At 37.6% G+C, this 27,708-nt stretch overlaps 2 protein-coding genes across 5 annotated transcripts in view; one reads left to right on the plus strand and one right to left on the minus strand.

The window, feature by feature from the left end:
- Positions 1 to 10,257, plus strand: part of APPL2 (adaptor protein, phosphotyrosine interacting with PH domain and leucine zipper 2) — a 33,766-nt gene extending 23,509 nt beyond the window's left edge. Inside the window, exons 10-21 of one of the 2 annotated variants that reach the window (XM_030263165.4) lie at positions 2,484 to 2,642; positions 3,638 to 3,826; positions 4,145 to 4,187; positions 4,266 to 4,322; positions 4,438 to 4,526; positions 4,978 to 5,130; positions 5,254 to 5,306; positions 6,098 to 6,272; positions 6,912 to 6,948; positions 7,058 to 7,198; positions 7,883 to 7,930; positions 8,741 to 10,257. In XM_030263165.4, coding sequence (XP_030119025.2) covers positions 2,484 to 2,642; positions 3,638 to 3,826; positions 4,145 to 4,187; positions 4,266 to 4,322; positions 4,438 to 4,526; positions 4,978 to 5,130; positions 5,254 to 5,306; positions 6,098 to 6,272; positions 6,912 to 6,948; positions 7,058 to 7,198; positions 7,883 to 7,930; positions 8,741 to 8,869 — 1,273 coding nt within the window. In that variant the 3' untranslated portion in view covers positions 8,870 to 10,257. The remainder of the gene's footprint in view (positions 1 to 2,483; positions 2,643 to 3,637; positions 3,827 to 4,144; positions 4,188 to 4,265; positions 4,323 to 4,437; positions 4,527 to 4,977; positions 5,131 to 5,253; positions 5,307 to 6,097; positions 6,273 to 6,911; positions 6,949 to 7,057; positions 7,199 to 7,882; positions 7,931 to 8,740) is intronic. The other variant, XM_030263166.4, reaches the window with a different exon arrangement.
- Positions 10,258 to 10,293: 36 nt separating this feature from the next.
- WASHC4 (WASH complex subunit 4) overlaps positions 10,294 to 27,708 on the minus strand; it is a 38,532-nt gene continuing 21,117 nt past the window's right edge. Inside the window, exons 17-34 of one of the 3 annotated variants that reach the window (XM_041713580.2) lie at positions 26,634 to 26,780; positions 26,445 to 26,524; positions 25,462 to 25,567; positions 24,611 to 24,727; positions 23,406 to 23,574; positions 23,117 to 23,271; positions 21,543 to 21,617; positions 20,639 to 20,743; positions 19,182 to 19,316; positions 18,339 to 18,447; positions 17,580 to 17,646; positions 16,737 to 16,823; positions 16,078 to 16,225; positions 15,837 to 15,933; positions 15,200 to 15,396; positions 14,109 to 14,208; positions 13,301 to 13,376; positions 10,294 to 11,697 (exon numbers count right to left, since the gene is read on the minus strand). In XM_041713580.2, coding sequence (XP_041569514.2) covers positions 13,309 to 13,376; positions 14,109 to 14,208; positions 15,200 to 15,396; positions 15,837 to 15,933; positions 16,078 to 16,225; positions 16,737 to 16,823; positions 17,580 to 17,646; positions 18,339 to 18,447; positions 19,182 to 19,316; positions 20,639 to 20,743; positions 21,543 to 21,617; positions 23,117 to 23,271; positions 23,406 to 23,574; positions 24,611 to 24,727; positions 25,462 to 25,567; positions 26,445 to 26,524; positions 26,634 to 26,780 — 1,962 coding nt within the window. In that variant the 3' untranslated portion in view covers positions 10,294 to 11,697; positions 13,301 to 13,308. Of the gene's footprint in view, positions 12,560 to 13,300; positions 13,377 to 14,108; positions 14,209 to 15,199; positions 15,397 to 15,836; positions 15,934 to 16,077; positions 16,226 to 16,736; positions 16,835 to 17,579; positions 17,647 to 18,338; positions 18,448 to 19,181; positions 19,317 to 20,638; positions 20,744 to 21,542; positions 21,618 to 23,116; positions 23,272 to 23,405; positions 23,575 to 24,610; positions 24,728 to 25,461; positions 25,568 to 26,444; positions 26,525 to 26,633; positions 26,781 to 27,708 lie in introns of those variants that run through there. The other 2 variants (XM_030263161.4, XM_072923464.1) reach the window with 2 other exon arrangements.

Consider the following 27,708-nt stretch of genomic DNA (forward strand, 5'->3'; position numbering starts at 1 on the left):
CCTTCCATGCTTACATTGCAGTGTTGGACATATTTTGTTGAAGCAACAGATAGAAAGGAAATGTTTGTACATGGAAAAGAAAATGTGGTCTGTACACTGAAGAGAGTATTTTTACAGTATAGTCAGAAACCATATACTGTAAAGTGTTCACATGCTTTCTTACACCGCTGTGTCTCTTCATGAACAGAAAAGCATGGCATTTGTGCTAGAAACTGGTTAACAGTAACAGTATTAATATAACAGACCTAAGGTGCTTTCTGAATTATAGGTATTTATATTTACTGGGTCTTCTGTAATAATACAGCAACAATAACCCATTAACCTCTCAAATAAGGATTTAGGGCCTAAAGTGTTTGATGGTGTAGCTACACAAGGCAAACAAAAACTCCTCACCCTAGGGAATATATACATTGCATCCAGTGTAGGCTGTATTAGTCCACTGAGTTCAACCTACTTTGACTAAGTTTTAAATTTCAATAAGCTGCTTTTGTACTCCTAATTTTGTGATAATTTTTTTCCTCTACACTCTCCTCACCTCCCCTCTACATCCTCTACATGTAGTGAAGATTTTCTTTATAATTAAGTCCCTGTAAATGTAAACTTTACACTTGAAATGTAATCATAATAGAGAGAATATTACTCGTAGAATGATAAAATGCTAAGGGGTTGGAACGGACCATAAAGATAATATAGGCCCAGCTGAGTCCTTGACTTTAATCCTTCATTACTTTCGTATCAAGCTGTAGCCAAGTCATTACTTACTCTAACTCTAGTGGCACTTTTAATAATGAATACTTGTTAATTTGAGAACCATGTTGCAAACAACTGCTCTGTACAGTAGATTATTTCACTAAATGATTTTTTACTTTTTGTACTTTTATACTTCTATATCTTTGCTCACTTGGGAAATTAATCCGTCTACACAGCATTTGTACAGACTGGAGGACTGTACAGATTTTAAATGCCATTGAAATAGTGTCTTTTGTTTAATAAGTCTAGAGCATCTTACTCGTGTCTTGCAGGCACAGGGAGGATCCTGCCATTGGATCCTCACCACAGAATAAGCCCTTGTTTTCCACAGTCAGATGAATTTGAGTTCTGGACAGTGTACAGTAGTAAATGGAAATAGAAGTAGGCTGCTCAGTTATTTTCATGAGTCTGGTTTTTGTGTTTAAAGTCTGTCACACAGTAAAGCTTGGAAGTCCAACTCAAATGTAACTAGTAAAAGAGTGTGATGTCTGTGGAAAAATCAAAAGAGAAGCTTGTAGAATTCGGAATGGCACTGTGCTGCACAGAATTACTGACACAGGACAGGGGTTCGTGACTGCAGTTTGCACAGACACTGAAAACTCTGCTGCCCACTCCACTCCTTCCTTACTGCTGGGGATCACAAGGCCTCAGTGAGTCAGATCTGCTTGCTAGTCAAGCTAAAAGCTTTTTACTTGTCATACTTGTATTTTTGGAACAACAAACTGATGTGATCTATTGTGCAGCTACAGAATTTCAGTGGTATTTAAAAGCATTTTCATTTACACAGTGACTATTGCTAATGTTGTAAAAACACAGGAGATATCTATAGTAATACTGACACATTCTCAGTGACCACTTGGCCTAATTGCCACAAATGTATATAACTTCAGAATTGTCAGCACTTTTCTTCCTGCCTTGGAGATGGAAGAAGCACATCTTAGGAAGATGAATATGCCTCAGAAACCAAGAATGTGCCAGGGAGGTTTTGTCAAAAGCATTTTGTGGTGCAACAAAAAATGACAGATCAAAAGATTGATTGAAATAACTCTGAGATGAAAACTGACAGCATAGTTCCATTGAGTTTAAAAATGGAATTTAAATAATTCTTATTTTGACATTCATGATGGATTGGAAAGGCATTAGCTTGCAAAATATGGTCTAATTTAATTCAGATCTGATGTTTTCTGCATCACACCAAAGCAGAACACAGTATTATAAACAAAAAATTAAAACTAAAGTGAGACTTGAGCTACAGGTTTTGCTGCTGTATTGTTCTGAATTAATGAAAATCCATGACCAGTTAATAGGTGGTGTCAAGGCAGGAATTCCTGTGTGTTACAGCCTTGGAGGCATTAGACAAAGTTCTAAGAAAGCCAAGAGATCCTGTAGTACAGCCTGCTTTGAACTATGCCATTATACTAGGGCAATGTCTGTATGTGTTCAGCAGTGTAGATTCATAGAAGCATTACTTTTAGAAGCTGTCTCTCAAAAAATAAATTTAACTTTACTTTCTCAACATGTTCCAACATTTCTCATGTGCTCATTTCAGTATCACAAAAGAGTATTTCCTATAAAGTCTATTTGAAAAACTAATTTCATATTTGCACTACCCTCCAAGGTAATCTCAGATGGTAATTTTGTTCATTTTGGCTTACAGATGTTACCTGTGTCCTGGTATAAATGGTTAATGATGGCTTTGGGTTTCTTTTTGTGTTGTTTATTTTTTTTTCCAGCATACAGGGAGAGCTGGACGCTGAGGCTGAAAAAATGAGAATATCCCAGCAGGACTTAATTGCAGTTAATGAATCTGTTTACACCCCAGATTCTGATGTAACTTCACCTGCCATCAATAGAAATCTCATCCAGAAGGCTGGCTACCTTAATCTTAGAAAGTAAGAAGATTGTTGTTATCTGCTGGTTTGTTTAGTGGCCACATTTTTGGGGGGAGAGTCATAAGGACTCAGGTATTAATGTTTGAGGGTCCTAGGTTTGGTAGCTCTACTTTTCATCCTCTGAGTACCTCTGTCATCTCTGGAAATGTGTTTTTGAAGCTTTAACCAAATTAGAGGCATTTGAGACTATTTTTCTGAAACAGAATTTTGCTTCTTGATTGAATGTACCTACAGGAAAAAATTCCTGCATTCAAGTGGCTAAAAATTAGAAGCTGATGAGACTGGGTTCAGATTGTTCCCAGATCTTAAAGGAGACATAGTGTTTACAAAAGCAGCTATATTTTGTAGTTAATACATGTTTTTATTAATAACCTCTTTTACATAAATAAAAGCTTTATGGACAATGCAAGTTTGTAACTTTGAATGTGTATCATACGTAGAATTACCTCTGCAGATTTTACACATAACATTTTCCATAAACTTCCACAGAAATTAGGTATATTGGTGGCATATTTATGTGATTGATTAAATATCAGTTTATTATTTTGTTGATCCAGTAATTTTTTTCTTTGTGAGTGTACATCTAGTAATTTCTCTTGGTATTCCAAAAGCTGGATTACACTATAATAGGATTCTGTAGCTAAGAAAGAGATGGACTCTGAGATATGACTGCATTAGGTACATACTTATATTATGATTCTTTGTGCTGAAACTGCTCATAGAATTTCACATCAGTTACTCAATACTCTTTTATTCCTTAGCTAGAATATATGATTTTTAATTTGGATGTTTGGAATTAATTTAATTTATCAGCTTTCATTAAGGATTAGTTTCTGCTAGGAACAGGTGCTCATTTTTCTTCATAACAGAGACCTGTCATTAAGAAAAATGCCAGAGCGAACATAAAGTTCTGATTAGCATCAGGATATGTTTGCAGTTTCATACCTGTTACTTCTAAGCAGTAATGAGTCTCCATCACTGCATCTTCTCATCAGTAAAACAGGTCTGGTGACTACAACTTGGGAAAGACTCTATTTCTTCACTCAAGGTGGCAACTTGATGTGTCAGCCAAGGGGAGCAGTAGCTGGAGGATTGATTCAGGACCTGGATAACTGCTCTGTTATGGCTGTGGACTGTGAAGACAGAAGATACTGCTTTCAGATCACTACTCCTACAGGCAAAGCGTATGAGACAGGTTTTGTTTGAGGACAGCCAGTCACACCTACCCCTTCAGATGCTCTTTCCTGTAAAACTTGCTTGCTGTAGTAGTAAGCTTTTCTGGGTTTCCAGAAGGGTGTTTCCAAATTGAAAGCATATTTTTCCAATACTCCCCCACAAGTGCCTGAATGGCACATGTGGTGTCTTTTAGCTGCAGCTTATTCATTGATTCTTGTTCCTGTGGTAGTTAATGGATGTAAAGCATGGTGGTATTACTATAAGCACTGCATTCTAGCAGTCCTGGTGTCCACTGTTAGTACTTACACTCTGTGTTTATATTTTAGGGGTATAACCCTTCAAGCAGAAAGCAAGAAAGAATACGAGGAGGTAAAAATATTTCCTTTTAAGTTACTATTCTTGCATACAAGTGAGCTTGAAGACCTCAATTTAATTTTTCCCTTCCAGTGGATATGTGCCATCAACAACATCTCCAGACAGATCTATCTCACTGACAATCCAGAGGTGGGAGCTTGTTTCCATCTTTCAGTCCATTCTTTCAACTTGCTCTCTCAATTATTCTTCAACATGGTAAGGTAAACTACATGTCTAAAAGAGCTATTCTGTCTTGTTTTCATAGGCAGCTGCAATCAAATTAAATCAGACAGCCCTGCAAGCAGTGACTCCCATTACCAGCTTGGGAAAAAAACATGAAGTTCAGCACCCCAGGTAATGTTCTTTCTTACATGGAGCAGGGACTGTGTTGCTCAATACAACTGCAGGGAGCAGTTGTATTGAGCCTGGGGCTCAGGGGTCTTAAGAAGATGTTGGGGTTGTCATGTAGATACAAGTCCAGGTCTCTGCTGATAATGCAGCTCTGAATATGGACGGGGTAGGGAGACAAATAGCCACTTTATTGCTTAAAGTCAGCCCAGGCTCAGAGTTGATCTGCATTCAGGTTTAATATACCAATGTTTACTTTTGTCCTAAATAATACTAGGTTAAAAAAAAGATTTTATTTTAGTTCTCAGTAACAGGTAAGTAGGAAAATACCTTATGTGTCTGTATAGTGGTTCAATCCTGCTTTGGATTTTTGAATAATCTTGTCTCCTTTCCAGAGCAAAGGTAGGGTGTCACTGATGGATAGAAACATAATTTTTTTTTTACATTTGCACTTCAGCCAGACTGTAAAGAATATGGAAAATGACAAAATAATTCCCAGTGGATCAGCTGGCATTCAAGACTCCATACAACTCATTGCTCCTGGAACACCAATTCAATTTGATATCGTACTGCCTGCCATGGAATTTCTGGACCAGAACAGAGGTGGCAGGTATGGCCAGAGACAGTGATCCATCACTGTAACAGTGTGATTTCAGGCAAGATGAAGTATTGCAGCATCTGTTAGTGGTGATGACCAGAGTCTGTAATTCAAGTTTTAATTCTTATTTCACAGGCGTGCAAACCCATTTGGGGAATCTGAAGACAGCAGTAAAGATGAGGAGGAAGGTCAGTGCTTCTTTCATCCAGATAAAATCAGTCATGATTTTAGCTACCCTGTGTCCCTTAAGAAAAGCACCTGACACGATGGAGCAGAAGTAACAAATCCATAGTAAAGTGACCTTCCTGTACTAGCACATGCAGGGCTTAGCCCTGGCTCATCTCTTCCCCTGTGCCTGGAACCCACAGCCCTGTCAGAAAACTGCTCTCAGAACCAAAGCAGTACCTCCTGCTCTGAACATTCGCCCTGCTTTCCCTTGCTCACCACTGGCCATAAATGGAGCCTGATCAATGGCTTTGCTGCATAATGGCTGCTTAGTTGTCATTAAATCTTCTAGTGACAGTCAAGGAGCAAGGAAGGATTTGGTGAAAATCTCACTGGGCCCAGATATATGGAAGGTCAGAAGGACACAGAAGAAAGGGAAGAATGTACAGGCTTAATGGAAGCCAAGGCTTGTGCACAGTCCTAAATTCATCACAGTTTATGTGCACCCAATAGCAAAATAGGCCAGAGAATTTTACTAGCTAATCAAATGAAGCATAAAGGACCAGTCATACTTTTAAAGCTTCCAGGCAACTACAGTAACTTCCTTCCCCACCTCCACACTGCTGCCTGTTCACAGTTTGAAACTGGGTCAGGGCACTGTGTGACTCATGGCAGAAAGCCACCACTCATGACAGTCACCAACCACGGGCTTACTCTTCAATTTCCAAAGTGAATAAAATAATTCCATTGATACTTTGAGCTACTGGAAAGTTGAAGTAGCACAGTGAAGGAAGTCATGGTTTTTCTCTTGCAGACTCCCTGCTGCAGCAGATGTTCGTGGTTCGGTTTTTGGGGTCCATGGCGGTTCAGTCGGATGAGACGTGTGAGGTGATTTATGAAGCCATGAGACAAGTGCTGGCTGCTCGGGCCATTCACAACATCTTCCGCATGACTGAATCCCACCTCATGGTCACCAGCAAGAACCTGAGGTTCTGTAAAAGCCTTAACTTGTCAATATTCTCTTCTCTTCATACAATTTGTGATTTATTATGTATTGTTGGATTTGTTTTCCTAAGGCACACAACCTTTGAGGAAGCAAGATCCCAAGAGTCTCTTGAAGACTCTTGAAAAAAATGTCTCCTTTTTTTATTTTCTGGTACCTAGAAATGACACTCCAGACCAAGTAGTAAGAATGCCCTATCAAAACTTAAGGCATGTAGTGGGGCTATAAGACCCTGCAAAGATATAAAAAAAATGATGCAAAACAATGGATTGGAAGATTCTCTTTCCTAATAATGTCCTTTGACAGTAGTGCCACTGTAGAATATGCTGATGTCAGACATTCCCTTTAGCTGGGGTGTGTTTATGTTCCTCTGCATTTTGGGTTAGTCCAGGCACTCAGGATCCTTTCCAGGTGACTCAGAAAGGTGCTCTGACCTGTACCTGTCAGGCAGCTGAGAGTCAAGGCCTCGATTTGAACCTTGCCAATCACACTTGATTCTGTGCATAGATTTCCTCATCTGTAAAACTGCTGGAATTACTGCCTTTCTATTATAAAGGCCCTTGAAATTACCAGGAATCACTCTCAAATAATTTTCTTTTTTTTTTTCCCCTGCGTGTAATTGCAGGTTAATAGATCCTCAAACCCAAGTTACACGAGCAAGTGTAAGTAACTTTTTCTATCACAGCAGTGACTACTCAGTCCCAAAAACCTGAGCTAACCTGCTAACTTGAGCTGGCTAAAACAAATAAATTATTTATTTTACTTTTCCAGTTTGAACTTGCCACTGTGACACAGTTTGCTGCCCATCAGGAGAACAGGAGGCTGATTGGTTTTGTGATCCACCTCAGTGAACCTCTGGGAGAAGAGTCCATGAGTGCATATGTTTTTGAGAGCAACACAGAAGGGGAAAAGGTTTGTGTAACATTAATAAAATTACTTATTTAGCAAACAGGTCTGGGGCTTCTTGGCTTACACATCTGGGAAACAGTGCTATAAAAGCAAGAGCAGCTCAATTTCTGGCCAAGAAAACCCATGTTAACATGCAAGCCTTTATTGGCTTATGTCTAAAAGGGACCAAATGAACAGATAATGCAGCAGCACGTATAAGGAGGAAAGGATGGGATTGCTAATCCCAGCATTAAAAGAGATAAAGTGCTGTCTGGCAGCAGCACTAACAAAAGGAATGTCAGTTATGTTGAGACATGTACAGCTGTGAAGCTTTCACAGACAAAGAGGCCATATGTGCCACCACCACTGGCTGTTTGCTGCCTGCTGTAAGAGAAATAAGGAGTGGGATGGAGAACTTTTGTCCCTATAAACACTTACACACACTGCGCCAAGTTTGGAAATAAAAGTCTGGCGACTAAAACTGACCAAGCTGAGTACAAAGATTTACCAGCCCCTGTGAGCTTTGAAGCAGAACCTGAGATAGTTTTCTTTATCAGTAGTTAGCATAGCAGATTGGTATTCCATCTCTGCTTTTAGGCCTGGTTTTAAGACTAACTCTGCATTAACAGTTGTGTAGTTTACACATAAGCAAGGAAAAAAAACCAAACCAGAACTGAATGGAACTTTACATGTATTTCTTTTTTCTAGATTTGCTATGCCATTAGCTTGGGAAAAGAAATTATTGCAGCACAGAAGGTAAGTTTGTTTCATTTTCCACATCTGTATGATACATCATGGTCTGCTTTTGGGCTGCACTGTCCAGGTACCTCTGGTGTGCGTAAAAAAAAAACCAAACAAAACTGCTACTTCTCCTAAGTACAAAGTTTTACAGACACTATTTAACACAGCAAAAATAAACAGTTTGATTTCAGAGTAATGTGATTTGAGAAAAAATGTTCCACCTCAATCCAAATTCAAAATTACACAAATCTAAATGTTCATGTCAGACAAAGCTGTGAGCAAAGTTTTGAAAAAATCAAACCAACTCTTTGGGATGATGTGTAAGTCAGACACACTGCTGTTTCATTTTTAGAAATTTACATTCTTTCCTCACCTAGGGATGAAAATCAGTGTTTTTTCCACTTAATAGGAGTGGCAGAGTTACTCTGTCCCTTGTAGATATATTTTATCTATATAGCTGTGTCATTATAATTTGCTGTATATTTTTGCTGCTAAGCTTTCAGAAACAGCTGGGGAATGAGGTTTTATACACTAATTTATACACTAAGCATGTGTATAATAAATTCTTGAAACAGTTACTTTTCTGCTTTCTTTTCAATAACTAAAGAACAGCAAAATAAAGACTCAAAAGTAATTACTTTTTTTCTTCTTAAATACTCAAGTGTTGTCTTTACATACCCAGAAAGGTATTGTTTATGTTTCAAATCTTTATTCTAAACCTTTAAAAAAAAAAAACAAAGTTGCAAAAGCTTGGCAAGAAGCACTGGGAAATGTGTGTTCCTCAAAGGCTGCTGCAGCTTGCTGACCTCTCTTCTTTTTCTTCAGGATCCAGAAGCATTAGCTCAGCTAATGAAGTCTGTGCCATTAACAAATGATGGGAAGTTCATGCTTCTGAATGATGTGTCAGAAGAGGATGGAACCATGCATGAAGGAGGGGAGGAATCAGAAGCATAAGCAGCTCCTGTCACTTCCTGCAGCCTGTGTGGGAGTAGAAAAGCAGGGAGTCTTTTTGCAAGAATCCCTGGTTTTCAGTCACCTGCACACACCTGAGGCCAGCTGCCCTTTCCTGCAGGAGAGCAGTGGTGTCTCTGCAGCAGAGCCCCTCTGGATTTACAGTGGAAGCACAGCAGGACTCAGGCATTCAGCATTTGTCAGTGTGAAGGGTGGAGCTGTGGCTGGGGAGCTGACAGTCCTGAGCTGGAGGCCAGTGCTGCTGGTGGGCAGGAGAGCACAGCTGTCAGCCGCAGAGGGTTAATGGCATTTCTTACATTTACAGGGCCAGCAGCCTCTCATTCCACTGAAACTCGTGTGAGCTGCCAGCTCCTATGACAAATATCAGGCCTCAAATTTCCTAACATAGTCAATTTTTATAGCTTGCATGATTATGTGCATCTGAATGAAGGTTAAAAATGCACTATCTACTTTATTTCAGATGAAGCTATTTTTAGTCTAGTTTATGTGTAACAAGATTTACTTTTTGTGTTAGCCTATTTACAAAACAATTCGTTAAACACTAAATTTTTCCTATTAATATAATCTATTTTTATATTGCATCTAGACAAAGCTTACAAAACAAATCTAAGTGCCTACTCTTACCTTCCAGGGGGCCACACTCTCACATTCTGTAATTAAATAATGGACAAATTGTACCTCCTTGATTTATTATTCTAAATACCACTGACATGCAAACCTCAAAAGTAGGCAATGAATGTGGCATGTTAGCTGTGTGCAGTTTTTCTATGGTTAGGTCTCTTACCCGAGATGGTAATAGTAGGACAAATAAGTACTTTTATAGTAAGAATTCTTTGTATTTTTAACATTGTGGTGACATGCAACAGCTGAGTCTACCAGCAACCTTTGGTTTTAAGAAACTGAGCAATAAAATGTTAGATTATAAGTCTAAAATGTATTGACAAGTCTCATAGTACATTCCTGAGATTAGACACTAGAGAGATTTGGCTAATGAGTTTACATATTTTTCCATCCTGAAAACATCAGCAACATTACTTCGCAAAATAGACAAAATAAAGAGCTGTTAGTGGGGGGAGGAGTGTAATCTGTAGTGTAGTTTATATTAATCAAGATAAGGTACCTAGAAAAAATGGCTGAAATTCCTCAAACTTAGTTTAACTATTCTAGTCACCAAGAAACTAGATTTTCCATATGCAGAATCTGTGCAACAGTATCTGAAAGATCCCAGACTGGAAGTGTTTGATGTGGAATAAATTTAACTTAACTGGTTATTGAGTGTTTTAAAAAGTGCTGTGGAAGAAAACTGTTAGTAACTGACACAAAAACTTCTTAATAAATAAAAGCTGAAGCTGTCTTATTAAAAAAATTAACACCCACTGAACTGGTGTTACTGAAAACACTGGGAATGAAGTTCTCAAAATTGCATTTATTAACACAGTTTTATGTACATAATGTTTTCTACTCACAAACCAAAGTGACCGGAGTAACAAAATACCCTTTTGTACAATGACTTAGGAAACATTAAGTATTACATTTGGTCCTTTGTACCTGAGAAGCTGAAAACAGCTGTTGATGGACATATGATGCAACTCAATTTTTTTTCTGGTTCCAGGCTGCATTAGGACCTGCAGAATATGCCCTTCAGCACCAGGAGTTTGCAGCAGCTGGGTGCTGCTGGGGCCATGCAAACCCTTGGTGGCAGGGCTGACAGGGAGCTGGGTACCCACAACCCCTTGGAGAGCAGCTGCTGCTCCTCCAGCAGCCTTGGCACAAGGCTGAACACCTGAGGGCAGTGGTGACAGCTGCCTGCTGGGGGTGAGAGCCTGCCTTCAGCTCTTCCTGAAGGAAAAATTCCTAGATGTGTTCTATGTCCCTGCAGAAAGCTCATCATCCTCACTTCTATCACCCCTGGAGATTTCTGAGTGAGCACGTTTCATTTAGTTTAGGGGATTTTTTGTTTTAGCTCCACTGTCTCATCTCCAGACAACCAGTTAGGGTCCATTTAGTTCCTGTAATTGCAGCAGGAGGTCAAAAGCAACAGAAAGAGTAGTAGCACCACAGCATGAATTTTGCCCCCCTTCCATATCCTTGTGGGGAGAATTTAATGCAACTCAGTCACATGACATCCAAACCCAGGACCCACCTTGGATTTCAGATGAGAAAAATCTTTCTGCATGTCTATGCTGCTACATGACAAAGAGAAAGAAGGAAATACAAACTACAGTCCTGTATTAGCAAGAATAGCTCTATTATCACTGTACATATTTGTGTATGTATATATTTTTGCCACATAGAGTATACATTCAGTTCTCCCAGATTAAACAGGCATCTATAAAAATAGGCTATGTCTTTCCTCTAGAATTTCCATCACCAGAACCACATTAATTTGTTAACCACCATACATGAAGGCAGCGCTCAGTTCACTTTATGTTCAACTGCAAAGTCTTACCTTAGCAAGATAATGTCTTTCCAAAAGAAAAAAAAAAATGGAGAAGGGAAAATACAAGTGCAGACTAGAGTGTGGGCTGTGTCTTGACTGCACACAGCTCCCTAGCAAGGCCATCCTGGGGAAAGGAACACCATCTATGGGTGATTCTGCCATTGCTGTGGAAGAAGGAAATGCAGCACTTGGCCATTCCACTCCACGAACTTAGGTGACTTCAGCAGAGATGGGAATGTGGAAGGCTGTCCATAGCAACTGCAGCAGGATGGGAAGCAGCAGCAAGAATGCTGATCTCAGCAATGCTACTGAGAGTTCAGTGTGGGCACAGTTTGGTCAAAATAGTGTACACAAATTAAAAAAAAAAAACCTGTATCAAAGTAAAAAAGCAAAAAATATAAATCAAGTAATGCAGCATTCTTTAGGGCAGTTATAATGAACTAAAAATAAAAACTTTAATGAGCCCAGCTGATTTTAACAGTCCATGAAGCTTGTGTTGTCAGAACCAACAAATGGAACGTTCGTATCAGTCTGGTCTTTCCAGTTGCAACAAAACATTCATCCTTGCTGTCTGAATGTTGAAGTGACTGGCAGGAAAGGGCGAATCAGAAGTATGTCAGGAATTGTTTGAACCAATGATCCAAGAGTGCGGGGAACAATTTGAACCATTAAAGCAAATATTAAAGAAAGTTTGGTCTAAAAATACAGTTTAAGAGTGCAAAAAAAAAACCCCACCAAGGGTAGTTCTCTCAGCTGGACTGACTGGAGTAGTTTATTCTGGTTGGTAAGAACTAGAAGGGTGTTAATGTTCTGGGAGATTAAAACACACCTGTATATTTTAATAAAGGTGGTCTTGAATTTCAAGTTAAATCTAGCTACTTAAGTTAGGAATCCAAGTAATTCTTGCACAATCTAGAACCTCTACTTGCAGGCATGGACAGATGTTAAATCGAGTTCTCACAGTGTTCAGCAGTTTCTGAGCCTGCAGTGCAATTATTGTTAATAATCAGGCATGTAAGACTGTATGAACAACACATGGTACACCAGACCTACAAAGGCTAGGAAATACAGAATTGAGGCTGAAACTTGCAATTAGGCACAACATGTTCATGAACTGTAAGATCACTTAATAGTTACAGACACCCATCACAGTGTCTGGTCATAAAAGGAAGAGCTGATTGTGGTTCTGTCTTGGCTCTGGATTTCCTTACTTCTGTGGATGCAAATCAGACCTTCAGTATGAAATGAGAAGTAATTTGTTATGTTCTGCTTTTCTTGTTTTCCCATTCTTTGATAAGGGGACAAAAACAGGGGGAAATAAATGTTTGATGGGATCCTAAATTTCCCACAGTACAAATACGGTCTATAATAATAACAAGGGGGTTTAGAATAAAACAGTAATAAGCACTTCCACTTTGTGTAATACATTTAACATACACTCACAACATACACTGTTAAACCCACAGTGTAATCTGTCACTACCTTAAATGCAACAGGACTGCACAATGACATGTCTCAATTATTTTTTGGGTAACAGATACAGCCAATATCTGGATTTGTTTTTTTTTTTCTGGTTGAAGAGATGCCAGTTCAAATCTTGGACCAACAGCCTATGAGTTTGGGTTTTTTTAAATGCTATGATAGAGATGCGAGAATGCATCTAAAAATTAATAAGGATTTTTTATTCTGCACATTTATACTTTAAAATAACTACCTCCAAGGTAATCCTTTTATTAAATTATTTTCAATCTAAAGAAAGTGTTGTAAATAATGCAAACTCCTGAAAAATAGGAGTTTCTACAGGAAATATAGACAAACACAGACCTAGCCTCAGTGGATGCTAGTATACTACTGTACATTTTCTCTTGGATTTAACAGAGCAAGTAAATAAAATCTAGTGCTTTAGCCCCTACACAGTGTTACTGATAAAGACAAGGACATGAGATATTTGAGTAAGTAATCATCACCCATACCAGCCATGTCATTTCACAACAGGCTCTGCAGGTGTAGAGTTGGAAAGCTCTCCATTGCTTGCTTTACCAGATTCTTCTACAAAGATAAAAAAAAAGGCATGGATCATATTTAACACTCTATTTGAAACAAAACCCCTCAAATCCTAAGTAACTTGTGATCAAACTGCATTTCTATATCTTGATCCTTAGGAGCATTCTCATTTCTTTGGAAATAATTTTCCAAGAGAATCTTTCAGAATTAATGAGGGAGAATATAAAACCAGGAATAGAAATGCAAAACACTAATGTTGCCTAGTCAAGAGACCACCACACCACCAATTAAAATCTTACCCTTTGAATATAGATTCAGTGGGAGACCAAGCATCAAACATCTGAATATCTATAGTAACTGCATCATCTGCTATGTAAGTTGAAAGCCAGCTGGTACAACAGGTGAAAACCACCTTATTTAACACCACCTAAGGCTGTCAACACTGGTAATTGAAGAGGTAAGTATGATGCTGAAGTTACTGAATTTAATATTACTGCAAGTATGTAATTGTGCCTGTCCCAGGCTTTTTCAATCAGTTGGGTCTTCTGTGGTGTTGCTTTTTATTCCATACCACAGACGCCCAGCTTGAAATTCACCTATTCCAAAGAAGGACTTCTTGATCTCTTCTTGCCGAGTCTAAATCACCCACGACCACATAAACCTCTCTCTGGAATACTCAATCAGGCTCAATAAGCAAGAAAGCAGCCATGGGAAAAAACCTCTATTAAGGCACACAATTTCAGTAGCCAAAATGTTCTACATATAGGATTCACTCACCTTCTTTTTCTTTCTTTTCCTGGCTTTCTTCTGCTGCAGTTTTATCTGCTCTGAAAAAAATTCTTGCACTACTTAGTGAGAAATAAAGGAGTTCAAATTCCTAAGGGAAAAGATAAAGAGGAGCATCAGTGTATCACAAATTTGTAGACAAATATCAATGGGATTTTTCATGAGCATCTCAGGCTCCTAGATTTCGGTATCTAAATCACTTAAATGCTCTTAAAAATCTTCCTCCCTTCATACCTTATTCACATGCATTTTACAAAGCAAATGTCAAATTACATTAAAGGGCAACTAAAGCAACTAAAGCATCACTGCAATAAATCTATCACTGATCTTCTGAGGCTGAAAATGAGGTTTGTAGCTGCAGTAAGAACTCAGAGGAACTTGCCCATGGAAAATCATGCAAGCCAATAGCTTGAACAACCACAAGCCTGATCAGTGTCTGAACAAGGTTCAGTGATGTGTTTTTTTAACAGAGGACCAAACAGTGCACAGTTCTGGGAACCATGAGGGCATACAGGGCCTTATCTATTCCAACAAGACATTACAGAATGTAATCATGGGCTGTAAAAATAGCCATTGACAGATTTGTCCCATAGGCTTCTCCAGTCAAGAGAGAGAAAGCACCACACCACAGAAACTTGAGCTGCTGTGCTCCAAAATTCAAATGCACCTTTCCTCTATTTGATAGCTAATGCACCATTCAATTTAGCAGCTCAGAATTAACACACAGGAAGCTCTGAGGGTTCACAGCATTATGTGTAATCTTTGTTATAAGAAGTTTAACCAAAAGATATTCTCTCCTTTTTAAACATTTATCGTTTAGTTGCATTAGATTTCAAATTCCATGGGACAAAGAATTCCAAAGAAACAAGTCTTCAAATATCACAAAAACCAAAGACATTCCCCCTTCAGGTCATACACCTCAAGTCTTTATGCATTTTTTGCACTGTTGCTGTAGACAGTGCTCTGGATTTGGCTCTCAATGAACTCCATCAGAACAGTCACACGATTTGTGATGAGTAAGTGCAGAAGCCAATACAGAACAGAAATTGTTACCAGAACACGTAACCAGGTCCGTGCTGTACCTGTAAACAAACTTCCAGTCGCTTGTGGGTAAGGTTCATAGTCTGTAGTAGTTTCTCATCTTGATTAGTGGATTGCACATTCTGTTGCTTAGCTACTGCTCTTATTTCCTTCACATACTTCTCTCTAACAGACTGGAACCAGTGCAGAGAATCAAACTCCTGGTACTGATCCAAAAGCTTCAGAATGTAAGCCACACCTAGTCATTAACAAACCATGTACTAAAGTCAACATGCAATTTGCAAAACATTTTGTGAATGTCTTTAATGGATGAGCCTAAGTGGATAATTCCATGCAAATATAATTTAAATTGTTATTAACTTACAATTAATCTATCAGGAAAAATTACAATAAAGAACAATCTCAATTTTTTTAAAAACATCACTTCTCCAAATACTTGCATTCCGTCTCATCTGGATGAGAACCACAAGCTTGGAAAGAAATTTGGAAGCTCCAATATATGTTAGGAAATTCTGAACACAACCATAACTCTCAAATCCATTGTGCTGAATCAAAGATAAATCCAAATAAATTCTGGAATTTTTAATTATGGGAGCAGACGAAGTATAAACAAAACTTTTCTTGCAAATGTCCATTATGTTGGCTTACCCAAAGGCTAGTGAGGGTGTCGAAACTTACCCATGGCAAACCCATCATCAGTGAAAGCTGCTCCACTTTTGTTCTTCTTATTCAACTTCTCCTTACAACTGATTGAATGCTCCACAAAATTGAGGGTCTGAAAAAATGAAAGGCCGTCTTGGAATCACAAGGAGACTCACAAATGTCACAAGGCATTGTCATACATGCACACTACAGTCTAACAGGAAGCATTTAAACACAGCCCTGACCTGACCAGACCTTTCTGAATGCAGACACTCACCAGGGGGGGGACGATGATGTAGAAGTTGCGCAGGTGCATGTTCTTCGGGCTGCGGAACTCGGGCGCAAACACGTCCACCAGCATTTTGAAGTACTCCGTTCCCTCTGCAAAGTTCCGGGTCAGGTCACTGAGCACGGAGTCCAGCTGCCTGCAAGGGATGAGCAATGAGTTACCTGGTTCTGCTGGAAATCCCTTTGCTTAACCACCTCTTGGGATGACAACCCTCTCTTTGCCCTTTGCCGACATCCACAACCCAGGATTTGGGAGAGTACCCTCCCTCTACAGCCATTTGAATAGTGGTTTTTTATTTCATTGTCTCAAAAAAAGGCCTATGAATAGAATACTTCCATCTTTTTTATCTAAGATCCTGAAAACTTTAAAAGTAGAGCTCAGGCACACAGTGAGGAAAGCCTGTTACCTTTTAAACAAGGATTTTTTCAAGGAATCAGGTTCTAGGTCTGTTACTATCAATGCTGCTTCACATTTTCAAAATAACTGTTTCTATTTACTTTGCTTTGAAACAAGTATTTTTGCAAAAAGGCAGCAGAACTTTTAATACACACACACACAAATAACTAATGGCTGCATTTATAAACATAAAATGGCAATTTTCTCATCCTACCCCTGCCCCAGACCTCAAAAGCATGATGTTAGTGTACCTTGCTGCTTTCTGTGTTTCTTCTGAGAGTCCTTCTTCTTTCACCAGCTCTTCAAAGTTAACAATATCTTCCAGATCAGGAACAAACCTGAAAACTTACTGTTTGTTAGGATTATGCTAAACTTCTGTATTCATTGAAGTATCTAATCTAATTCACAATTTACTTAGTTTAATATTCCCAGCTTGAACTACTTAGGTCAAGTTATGTCATATCTGTCATACATTCTCAACCAGGCTTTATTAACCTCATTTCTAAACACATACACATCATTATTTGTACTTCTGTTTTTACTGGGCTATCATCTCCTCTCTCTAGCACTTGATACTCTTGATAACTCTAAGTTTACTATTATTTGCAAGAAAACCATTTCTTATTATGTAAAAGTTACTGTGTCTTAATGACCTTTCATAAGCTGAATAAATAGACAATAAATGGACAAAATTTATATTTAATAAATAGACAAAATCTATACAGAAAAAGGCATGAAAGGAATGTGTTTTCCCCATTCAAGGTTTGTATTATTTTTCCTTAATGCACCCTTGAAATTATTTAACATCACAAATTGCTGGCTTATAGACTAATGTCTTACTAATGTGTACATTCCATTAACTTTTTTGCCATGTTTTTCCATAGAAATTGTTTTAATTTTTGTGATTTATGTCCATGAATGTACAGTGCTGAATTCTCAGCACTGTCTTCAATAATTCCACTTGAATGAAAGCATAAAAATAGAGCTTTTCAAAATTTATGGGGAATAGATAAGGGCATAGGGAATATCAGGAAGAATAGAGAGCAAGAGGAAGAGGAGGAGCTAAGAGAAAAATGAAATATTTGTATAAATACCTAATGGCACTACTACAGCAGTGAAGTCCACCAGATCTTATCATTCGTACATAACCCATAGCATTGCCTTTAAAAACAAGAAAAAACAAGGAAGCAATTTATAATAACAGAAATACACACACACTCTTCATAGCTCCTACAGGCTCTCTGAAATGTAAATTAAAGTTGCCATGTAGTTCTGGCACAGAACTTGGCTCTGAAAGCTGAGTTATAGAAGTTAAATTGAACCCTGCTATCAAAACTCTGTGTAGAGAAATAAAACAAAAATGCATCATCAAGTAACATTTTCTTCACTTTGTTTAATGTGCCTAGTGGAAAGAGTTTGTGTCACTTAAGTTCAGATCAGTTCTGCACATTCACAGCATCAGTGGCTGAAAATATCATTGCCACATCATGCATCACTCAAGGATACTTCAGCTGGATGTATGGCCCATTTTTTAAATACATGAACTTAACAGTAATAGGTTTTTAGGAGGAAATACACTCAACATGGGTAAAAGTCAATTCCATAACAAAGAAAAGAACTGAAAAGGGAATGGGAATCTATGCAAGCTATAACTGTATTTTAGATTAAGACATGCAAAGGCCATTTCTGTGTAATTAAATGAGAGCATGTATTTAGCATGGGCTACAAGTGAATTACTTTCCATCTGACTGGAATTAAATCTAGCTTTAGCCTGAGCTAAAATGTCAGTTAGTAGGTGATGAAGATCTCTTCCATTTATTAACATTTATAACAGGTTAGACAGCATTTCATACCAATTTGACTTATGAGTTGTCTGAACTGGTCAAGATAGCTCTGGCCATCTGGGGTCATTCCAAGTTTTCTGATGCCACGGTTGAATTTATCTGCTCTTTCAAATGGATACTAGAAAAAAAAAAATTAATTATTTGTAATAATTACCCACCCTTAAAAAAAAGGTTTTCATCACATCAGTAAAATTCTATTTGTAATGTAGTTTTACACCACATTTACAGCTTTGGTTTTTTATAAATTATATACCTGTTTGTCTGTATAATTCACAAGAGTCATTTTACCAAGTCACTTCTGCAAGTTGAGAAATGAAATAGTTTTCCTGTGAAAAATAAAGTATTCCTAAAACAAATAAGCATTTGACATGCAAAGAAGCTAGAAGTCTATTTTACTAAATATATTGTCTCTCCCATTTTTAAGACAATTTTCTAGGATGGGAAACTAGGCCCTCATTCCCAAATCCTGACATATTGGAATGAGTTCTACATGATCACAGCATTTTGGATTCCATTCAAGTAAGCTTATTATTCAAAACTGAAAACTGTTATGCATGAGTTGAACAAGAAGCTTAGAACCTCCTAGAACAGACTACAACTCCATCAAATCATCCTTAAGTCACTGAGAGAATGATTTTAGCCAACTCCATATTTACAGGGCAGACAGAATGAAACAAAACTCTCCTGAATACAGACATTGGTAACACTGCATTTTGCCAGGAGAAAAGCTGTCCCCCTGTCTGGGGATACACATTTAAATCATAGCAGTGTTATGGTTTCGTGCACCTTCAGTCACATGAAAGTAGCACATCTTTTAAAAAAATTACTCTTCAGCCTTCAAAAACACTGTACCTTGTGATCATTTTGATCCTTGACTTCCCTGAAGAATCTGATGTCTTTGATAAGTCTGGATTTGATATGTTCATCATACATGAACTGGCTAAAAATGTAGAACTTTTTCCTCAAGAATTGGTAAGTGAAATTTACCTAGGAGGCAAAAAGAAAAAAAATCAAACAGTCAAATCAAGAAAGTCAGCAAAATAACAAAGACATCTAACACCCTGTTTGCACCATATGCCTGTGTAACTTCTAATGAAAGTTCTCAACTTACTTTGATTTCACTGTTTTAAAAGAATAAGGAAAAATGAAAAAAACATTCTCCTGGAAGGCCTACTCTCTTCCAGGAAAGGACCAAGGTACAAGGTCAGTATTTCAGCTGATCACCTGCCCTACACAGCCATTAGTTTACCTGGAATATCCTGTGACTGTCCTTTTTGAAACAATACAAATGTCAAGCGGAAACAGACAGACATTATAAATTTCCTTAGTCTGTAGAATCTGCATAACCTCCTGACACAACTTTTTCACTTCCTCAAAAAGTTTTCTAAAATACTTTCTCATCTCAATACTTCTCATGCCTGCAAAAATAACTTAACTCACAATCAGAAGTGAGTAAATCTACATCACCAAAAATAATGGGAGTAGCAGCATTTTTGAGAAAGTCCCCTCTCTCCCACTCTCAGAAGAAAAGTGAAAAAAATCATTAAAATTTTATTTTCAGTAATTTCCACTTCTAAAATAATGACTTGAGAGTGGGTTCAATATTCAGCAAGTTCCTTTTTTTTTTTTTTTTTTTTTCCTACTAGAGCCAAAAGAATAGAAAAAAGGAAACAGCAACATGGTAGAACTTAAGCAGCAGACTGGAAAGCACTGACCTGAAAACACCTTTATCACTGTATCCAAACTTGATACCGATACAAACTTGATTAATTCCTGCTGTAGCAGACACAATGCACATCTTTGCAGTTGCCTTGCAAAGAGGCAAATACCTTGTGCTGGTTAAAATGGCCACCTATACCTCAGACATCATTAAAAGCTTTGAAAAAAGAATTCATTTTTCCAACAAGTGATGAGAGGTCTGTAGCTTTATTTTGCAAATTGAAAAGCTGGTATTTCTTAAGCATAACAATTACAAGAAGAACTTAGAAAAATTAACATTGCGTTTTTTCAAGACTTGCTTTAACTGCAGCAAATGTATCTGTCTACTAAGTGCCAATAAGGAGAAAATCAGGGCACACTGTCCAGAACAGTCCAACCAGAACATCCATCTCTCCTTTGATGTAGTTTTAAATCTCTTCCCTAAACATTTTGTTAATTGGAAGTGATAACACTCTCAAAACTTTGTGATATTGATTTGTCCACATCCAAGAACTCACTTGTTTTATTAATTCACACAGAACATTATTACTGCATTTTTGTGCACCATCACAAACAAATGGCCCAACAGCAGCAGTGCAGAAGATACTCACTGTTGTGTTCATGATTCCTGTTCCATGAGTTCGAATTGAGTTAGCGATGTGTCGGATATTGATGGTGTTCAAGTGTTTGTTATTACTTGTTCTTTCAATGAAGATCTGGGAGGCAGAGAGGGAAAAATGAAGTTAAGTACCCAAAACTGGTTCTGTGATAAATTATTGATCCAAATAGCCTATATCCTGAGAGCAGCTGATAACTGGTGACTAGGGAAAGAACCAAGAAAATACAGCATGGATACAATGAATGTCACCTGATCAATTCTTCCAATTTCCACATAGCTGTGATTCAACAATTCTAAGGCAGATGTTGCATTAAAGACGCCCATATTTGAGATTATATCCTACATTAAGTAGTCTAAACTCTTTTGGCACCTGTTTGCACTTTTGACCCCACATATAGTATAGCAATGAATTCCACTACTGAATTAAAAGCTATGAAAAAAAATTTTCTTTCAGGAAGCTGCTCATTTTTGTAGTGGGCACCTCATTCTCACATTGTGAGAAACCCCAAAGGTTTGCTCCCTGTCCACATTCTCCATGTGATTCACTGCTTCATCTTCCAATAACCTATTTTCAGATACACATTTTTCAAGCTCAAAAATCACTACATACTTAGTATATTCTTACAGAACAGCCAATTATCCTTGCTGCCTTCTAGCTTCACTAGAAAATTGATGTGTAGTGATCCTACTGGCAAAACATTTTAAAATATGCTACGCAACATTCTCCAAGACCAACCCATAGCATCCCACAAGATGTTTTCCTAGAGCACCAATTTTTTTATAGCCTCTCACTATGCACGTTCAGCCCGGGCTTTTCTTACATGTACTTAACTCTGCATTTTGCAATCCCTTCAAATTGGAGCCAAATGCCAGGAAAGATGTGGTTTATACCTTACCTGATTATTCAGATTGTAGAGGTAGCGGGATACAAAAACATGAATATTTCTCATGATTTCCAAAACATCCAGACCCTGAAACAATATTATTTATTGAGAATTACTATGATAAAACTTCTCAAGAACTACTGACATGCCTAACTTCTAAGGTGCAGTTTTTTATTTTGCAAAATGAAGAACCTCTTAATTTTTGTTTGGTGTCTGCAAGGAGAAAAAAGAGGACAAAAAAGCAGCTCAGCCCATGTTTTAACATTTGCACTCCTGCCTGTTTTTCCCCAGCTTCCCCTGAAAGTAAGGCAATCTCCAGCCTATTCCACAAGGTGCAGTTAAACAATTAGAAAAAATTAAAAATTGAAATGTATTCATTTTCAGATTCTAAAATATAGAATCTTGCCTTAGAAATTCCTACAGACATATAGATGTCAACAGAGAAATAAGGGAGTAGCTAATTTTCAATACTGTTAACCCAACCTGTATAAAAGACTCACGTTTGCTATTTACAATATAAATTTTAGCACTATTTACACTATTTCCCCTAAGGAGTCCCTTAATTATCATTGTGCCTAGAGATGACTATTTAATTTACATACCCTATTTCCAGTTGTGCCAGGGATTTTATGAGGCTTTAGAGGCTGGGGGGTTATAAAGTGTTGGGTGTCTTTGTTTTGAAGTAAAGATCATACCAGAATGAATGTTATGAAACTAATGTCGTGACATTGTTTAATTCTTTGTAACAATGTGCTGATCAAATATGGCCAAGAGAAAACAAAAGCTGGAAACAGAAACTGATCTACAGCACTTCTATGCCAAAAAAAAAAACCAGCTGTAGTTCTTAGTTCTATGCCTTCTTTCAACTTAGGAAGACACAGCCATCATGAACATTAGAAAAAAAAGGGACTGAATTTCTTAGAGCTTTCACCAATGTGTTAATCCAAATGAGGAAATGAAACAAACTGCCAAAAACATCCAAGATAATAAACTCTGAAGGAAACTCTTCAGAACTATGCAATGTGTACACCCTGTAACAGTGAATATCTTCATCCTTAACTTGATGATACTACAACTTTATTCTTAATGTCACCATGTTTAGCAGCTTTTAGGAGGCTCAAAGTCACTCTCCTAGAATCTAATTCACAGGTGTCCCAAAGTCCTCCATCTCTCCAGCCTGTGAAATAGTTTCTCTTGATCATCACTAAGCAGAATTCACTGAAAAGCTATCAATAAACCAGGGAAGAAGACCCACCACTGAAAGGTCATTCCAGACTTGTAACAGTTGTCTGGATCTACTGCTTGCCAAACTACTGACACTGAATTTTCAAGAAAACATTCTCTGACATTGCATACTCAATTAATTTAATTATGTTAAAAAATGAACAATTAAAGTCCAGCATAATATTAATGGATATCAGTGTGATCTCCAAAGGCAAATAAAGATCCTGCCTCACAATTCAACCAGAAATTAAAAGGTAACTTTTTCCAAAGAGTTCTCTGCTCTTGGATACTTTCATTTCAGTAACTCAGGCCTATGACAGTGGAATGGTTTAAATTCTATTCCTGCCCTGTGGAAACTGTACCTGCTCCAGAGTCTGGCTGGGAAGGTGAGCCTCAGTCATACTTAAACCATAGCGCTGGGTTGCCAAGTTTCTCATCTCACTGTAGGTGGCCCAGTCATGAAGGGCTACGGTCGTTAAGTTGTAGAAGGTCTTGTCCAAATAATGAGTTACATAAGCTGTGAACACAAAGGATGAACTAAAATAATGCTACCTACTGAGTTAGAAAAGTGTGGAAAGAAGTGAAAAGATATACAAAGCCAAAGTGTAAGAGATGAAAGGAACAGAACCAAGCAAATGTAGAACTCCTCACCTTTTATGTCAATGAACCGATTGAAAAAACGTATTGGGTTCAGAAAGAAGAAGTGAGCCAGGTCCTTCATGCCAACTCTGAAGGGGTTTCTGTCATCCAGCTTCAGGTGAGTGTGAACTGATAAACGCAGGTCCTTTTCTATCTCTTTACACAATTTGTCCAGCAAGTGCTATTCAAGAAAGTTTAAAAAAAAAAAGGAAAACCCACCAAAACCCCAAACAAATGCACAAAAAAACAATGCTCAAAAAAACAAGTCACATTCAGTGTTCATTTATAATGCTCTCCTAGCAGAATCAACATTTCTCTCCACAGATATGTGTAAGACTGATTAAACTAGTGAAGAAAGCTTTGCTTTGGTAGGGCCACCCAAGTCAAAGTGAATAAATACATGGGAACCAGAAAGACATTGATTTTCTGTGTTCTTGTTCTACAAATAGCTTATTGTACAAATAGCAAGAAAAAGCTACACAGCTCAGAAAACGTAAAGGTTTACCTACCTAATGCCATTTTTACACGACTAAAACTTCCACATGTGAGTTTACCACAACTTACACTCAAATATTCTCACTTCTCATTTCAAGGGAGCTAAGCTTAGGGCTATCTCTCTAAATAGTAATGATAAATTCAATGAGGAAGAGTCTTGCAATAAGAAATTTGATCTGATTTTCTGAATAATACATAATGTTTTGTCTAGTCAAACTGGTCAAATAAAAAGCATATTTCAAAGGTTAAAAACTAAGACTTGGGAAATACAAATTTACATTTTCTTTGTCAAACCTCCTTCATAATTCTAGATAATAATTCAGACAAGAGGCCATCTGTATTTGCAAACCCTTCACTACTAAAAGCCATGCTTACACACTAAGAGCAGTAGCATTTATTTTAGGCATTCATCCAAACAGAAGCTAATCTGACAAAAAGCACTCCTCTGTCTGCACAGTCAAATCTGTAATGGAGGTTTTGTTAATATACATAATTTTGAGTGCAATATTTTCATGTTCCTGGCCAACACAGATACCATTAAACATGAGTCTTAAATAACCAAAATTGTCAGTCAAACCAAACACTTTATTAAAACACTTCACACCAAAGTTCTCTGTGCTATTTTTACAGATTATATCACGTTTACTGCAATAGATGCTAATCTGAGCTGAAGATAATTCAAGCACAGTGGTGTGTTTAATTCCCAAACCACAACAAATTACCTCATTGAGCACTTCCATGATTTCTTTGTCGTAGCACTCCAGAAGAACCTCGTAAGATTCCAAGTGTCTTGCATGCATCATAGCAGGTACACAGTCCCGCAGTGCACTAAACATATACTTATTAAAAAATACATACTATTAGCAGACAGATGTCACCACCACCTCAAATAGTGTTCAAAGCTAACAAAAACCAGAATCACTAGTCTTCCCATTTTTATTAAAAATGGACTTCATAAACCCTACTGAAGTGTCCTGTCCTTAATCTGAGGTATTATTTGCTACTGACTGGAAGATCCTAATACTTAGCTATTTCACCAGGAATTATTTTCATTTTATTCATTTCAGAACTGTACAACCCTGAAACAGATGTTTGATTTTTATCAGGATTATCATGACAAAACCTGATTCACATCTGCAGCAGGTACACATTATTTCCACAAGGGGAGAAGACATGAGGGATGGAAAATCTACAGGACAACTATCCAACACAGAATCACTGAACACAGTGATATCTACTTTAGAAATACGTAACCACAAAGAGGAACAAAGGCTTTTAATGTTCAAGTCTAGCAGGTGTTAATTTCAAACTAGAATCAATAGAGGACCAAAGACACAGACACAGAGTTAACAATAGCAATCTGAGATTTTTTTAAAGAAATCTAATAGAACAAAGAATTTGTTTTAGAACAAAGATTGCTTTTATATTCTCCAGAACGAGAATAAATGCCTAACTCAGTAGCAGTCAGGGATTTGCTTTTCGAGCTTTTCCTTCAAGAGCTTCAGTCTGAGGTTTATCATCCCTTCATCTGAATCTGTCACAACAGTTAGTGAGTTGTAACATTATTACTTACATGTAGTCTGGCAGAATCCACTGCATTTTCATAGACATCGTCTAAATAGATTGGAAAGACAGCTCGATGCCAGTATAAGAAACAACAGTCACATTGTGCTCGAACTCTGGAATAAAGATTGTTAGACACAGATTTGGAAAAAAACATTCTTCTAACACAGTGAGTGTGTTTAAACTAAAGAGAAGTGCATTTCAAGCCCAAGTTTTACCCCATTACTTTAATGTTCCAGATGCACTGACCTTCAGCATAAAGGTTTTATTAAAGAACTTTTTCTTGTTTTTTTCCACTAGCCTATTTATAAATAAAAGGTAAGTGCTTTTGAGAAAAAGTTAACTTAAGTCTGTGAAAGACTTAAATCTTACAATACAGCAAAGTCCTAAATAACTGTTTTCGTATTACATGCAATTAGTAGCCTGGAGATCAAACATATATTCTAAATTTCTCCTGTAAGTAAAAGGAGAAACAGGCCACTCCTGATAAAATCCTGGGATAAATGCAGACAGGTTGTATCTCATGAGTCAACCACTAAAGGTGTTTGTCTCTCTCCTAAAAACTGCATGGAACCCAGATATATACATGGCTTACAAATGGCCAGCATGATGTAACTGGAGTGTGCACAGAAACTACAGCAGCAGTAAAACATGGTTCACATGTAAAGTAGCATCCCAATCTCCCAAACAGACTGGTACTAACTCAGAAATTTTGGGGTTGGGTTAAGGGGAACACTTCAGCTTATCTAAAACCAAGTCATCTAAGAAAGTCACAGAATTTCTAAACAATCAACAGCCAGGTGAAATATGACTTGTCCAAAGCCAAGTGAGCTTTTGGCTTAACTGTGGAATTCTTTCTGTTCATTCCTAGTCTACAAAACATGCAAAAGTCACCACCAGCATGCAGAGATCAGATTTTGCCATTCACACGGTGAGGATCCAGCTCCTCCAAGACATTATGCTACCCTTCCATATGCTGCTGTCACTGCTTACCTCTCTGTAAGTTCACTGATCAAGTCCAGTTTTTTCAGAACTAACTGAAGGGGAACAAGTTCTTCATCTTTAAATGTTTTCTGTAGAAATGAAGAAAAAAAAAAACCTAACATGAGATCACAAGCTGGTATTTTTTTCCTAAGACACTCCACCAAACAAATGAAGGGCTGGAACAAGGATGGCACCTACCATCTGTGTTCCCACACTCAGTGCAAGGGAAACAATCAGTCGCCTCTGTCGTGTGCTTGGCCCATTGAGGGTGTTCTCAGCCAACACCAGAGCAGAGAGGACATCCAGGCGCTGCTCACTGTACTTTTTATCAGAAATCACCCTTTTCTTGATGGCAAAAAGATACAGGAATTCAGAGAAAAGTTACCTAAGTCCAAAGGCAACAGCTTACTACTCCTTCCCAAAGCTTGTGGACTTGTCATAAATTGAGTATTTCTGCAAACAAGTTATGTTTTGTGAACAGAGTTAACTGAATCCAGATTCACTTAGTCTGACAATTATATTAGTGATATTACCTGTCTATACTCTTGGGATATGTGCAGCCAACATGGACATAGGTTAAGTCAAACTAATGAATCCTTCTATTTACCAACATTTGCCTTTTTACATATTTTCTGGTAAGTAGTCAAAATATCAAGAACTGTTCACACAAGTGTTCTTTTCAATATCCTTCAATGCAAAAGTTTTAGCATATTTTTACTCATGTAAAATTAATTGCAATGTATTACAGATATAATATGAAAAGTTTATGGAAGTTATATATATATGTATGAAGTGTTTGAAGATATACAATTTTGCTTAGTGACTTTGAAGTTTGGAAATTCTTCAGCTCATGCTACTCCTGCTACTATATGTATATAAAATTTTATAGATGCAACTATTTTTTTCCTTACCCTAGAAAATACAGAGATGCCAGATCCATAAATTGAGATTACAGCCAAATAGAAAGGAAACATCATAGTTGCACCAGTAACAATAGCATACATCCTTTGTAACTCTGCTACTGAATGTGATGAAAGAACAAAACCAATCAATAATACAGCAGAATAGGCATAGTAAAGTCTTATTTTCCCCTTTGACCTGAATTTTGAAATTAAAGGTTTGACAAGGAAAAGAAGCCATTTTATCCCACAGTGAAACAGAATTTATGCCCACAGTAGGCTCCTGTAAGCCACTATGTCCTGCTATTTTGCCAAGAAGACAAAGATTTAAATAACAACCTGTTTGCTTAGACCTGCAACAGATTGCTTTGTGA

Source organism: Taeniopygia guttata, chromosome 1A, assembly GCF_048771995.1.
Source record: "Taeniopygia guttata chromosome 1A, bTaeGut7.mat, whole genome shotgun sequence".
NCBI classification, from domain to species: domain Eukaryota; kingdom Metazoa; phylum Chordata; class Aves; order Passeriformes; family Estrildidae; genus Taeniopygia; species Taeniopygia guttata.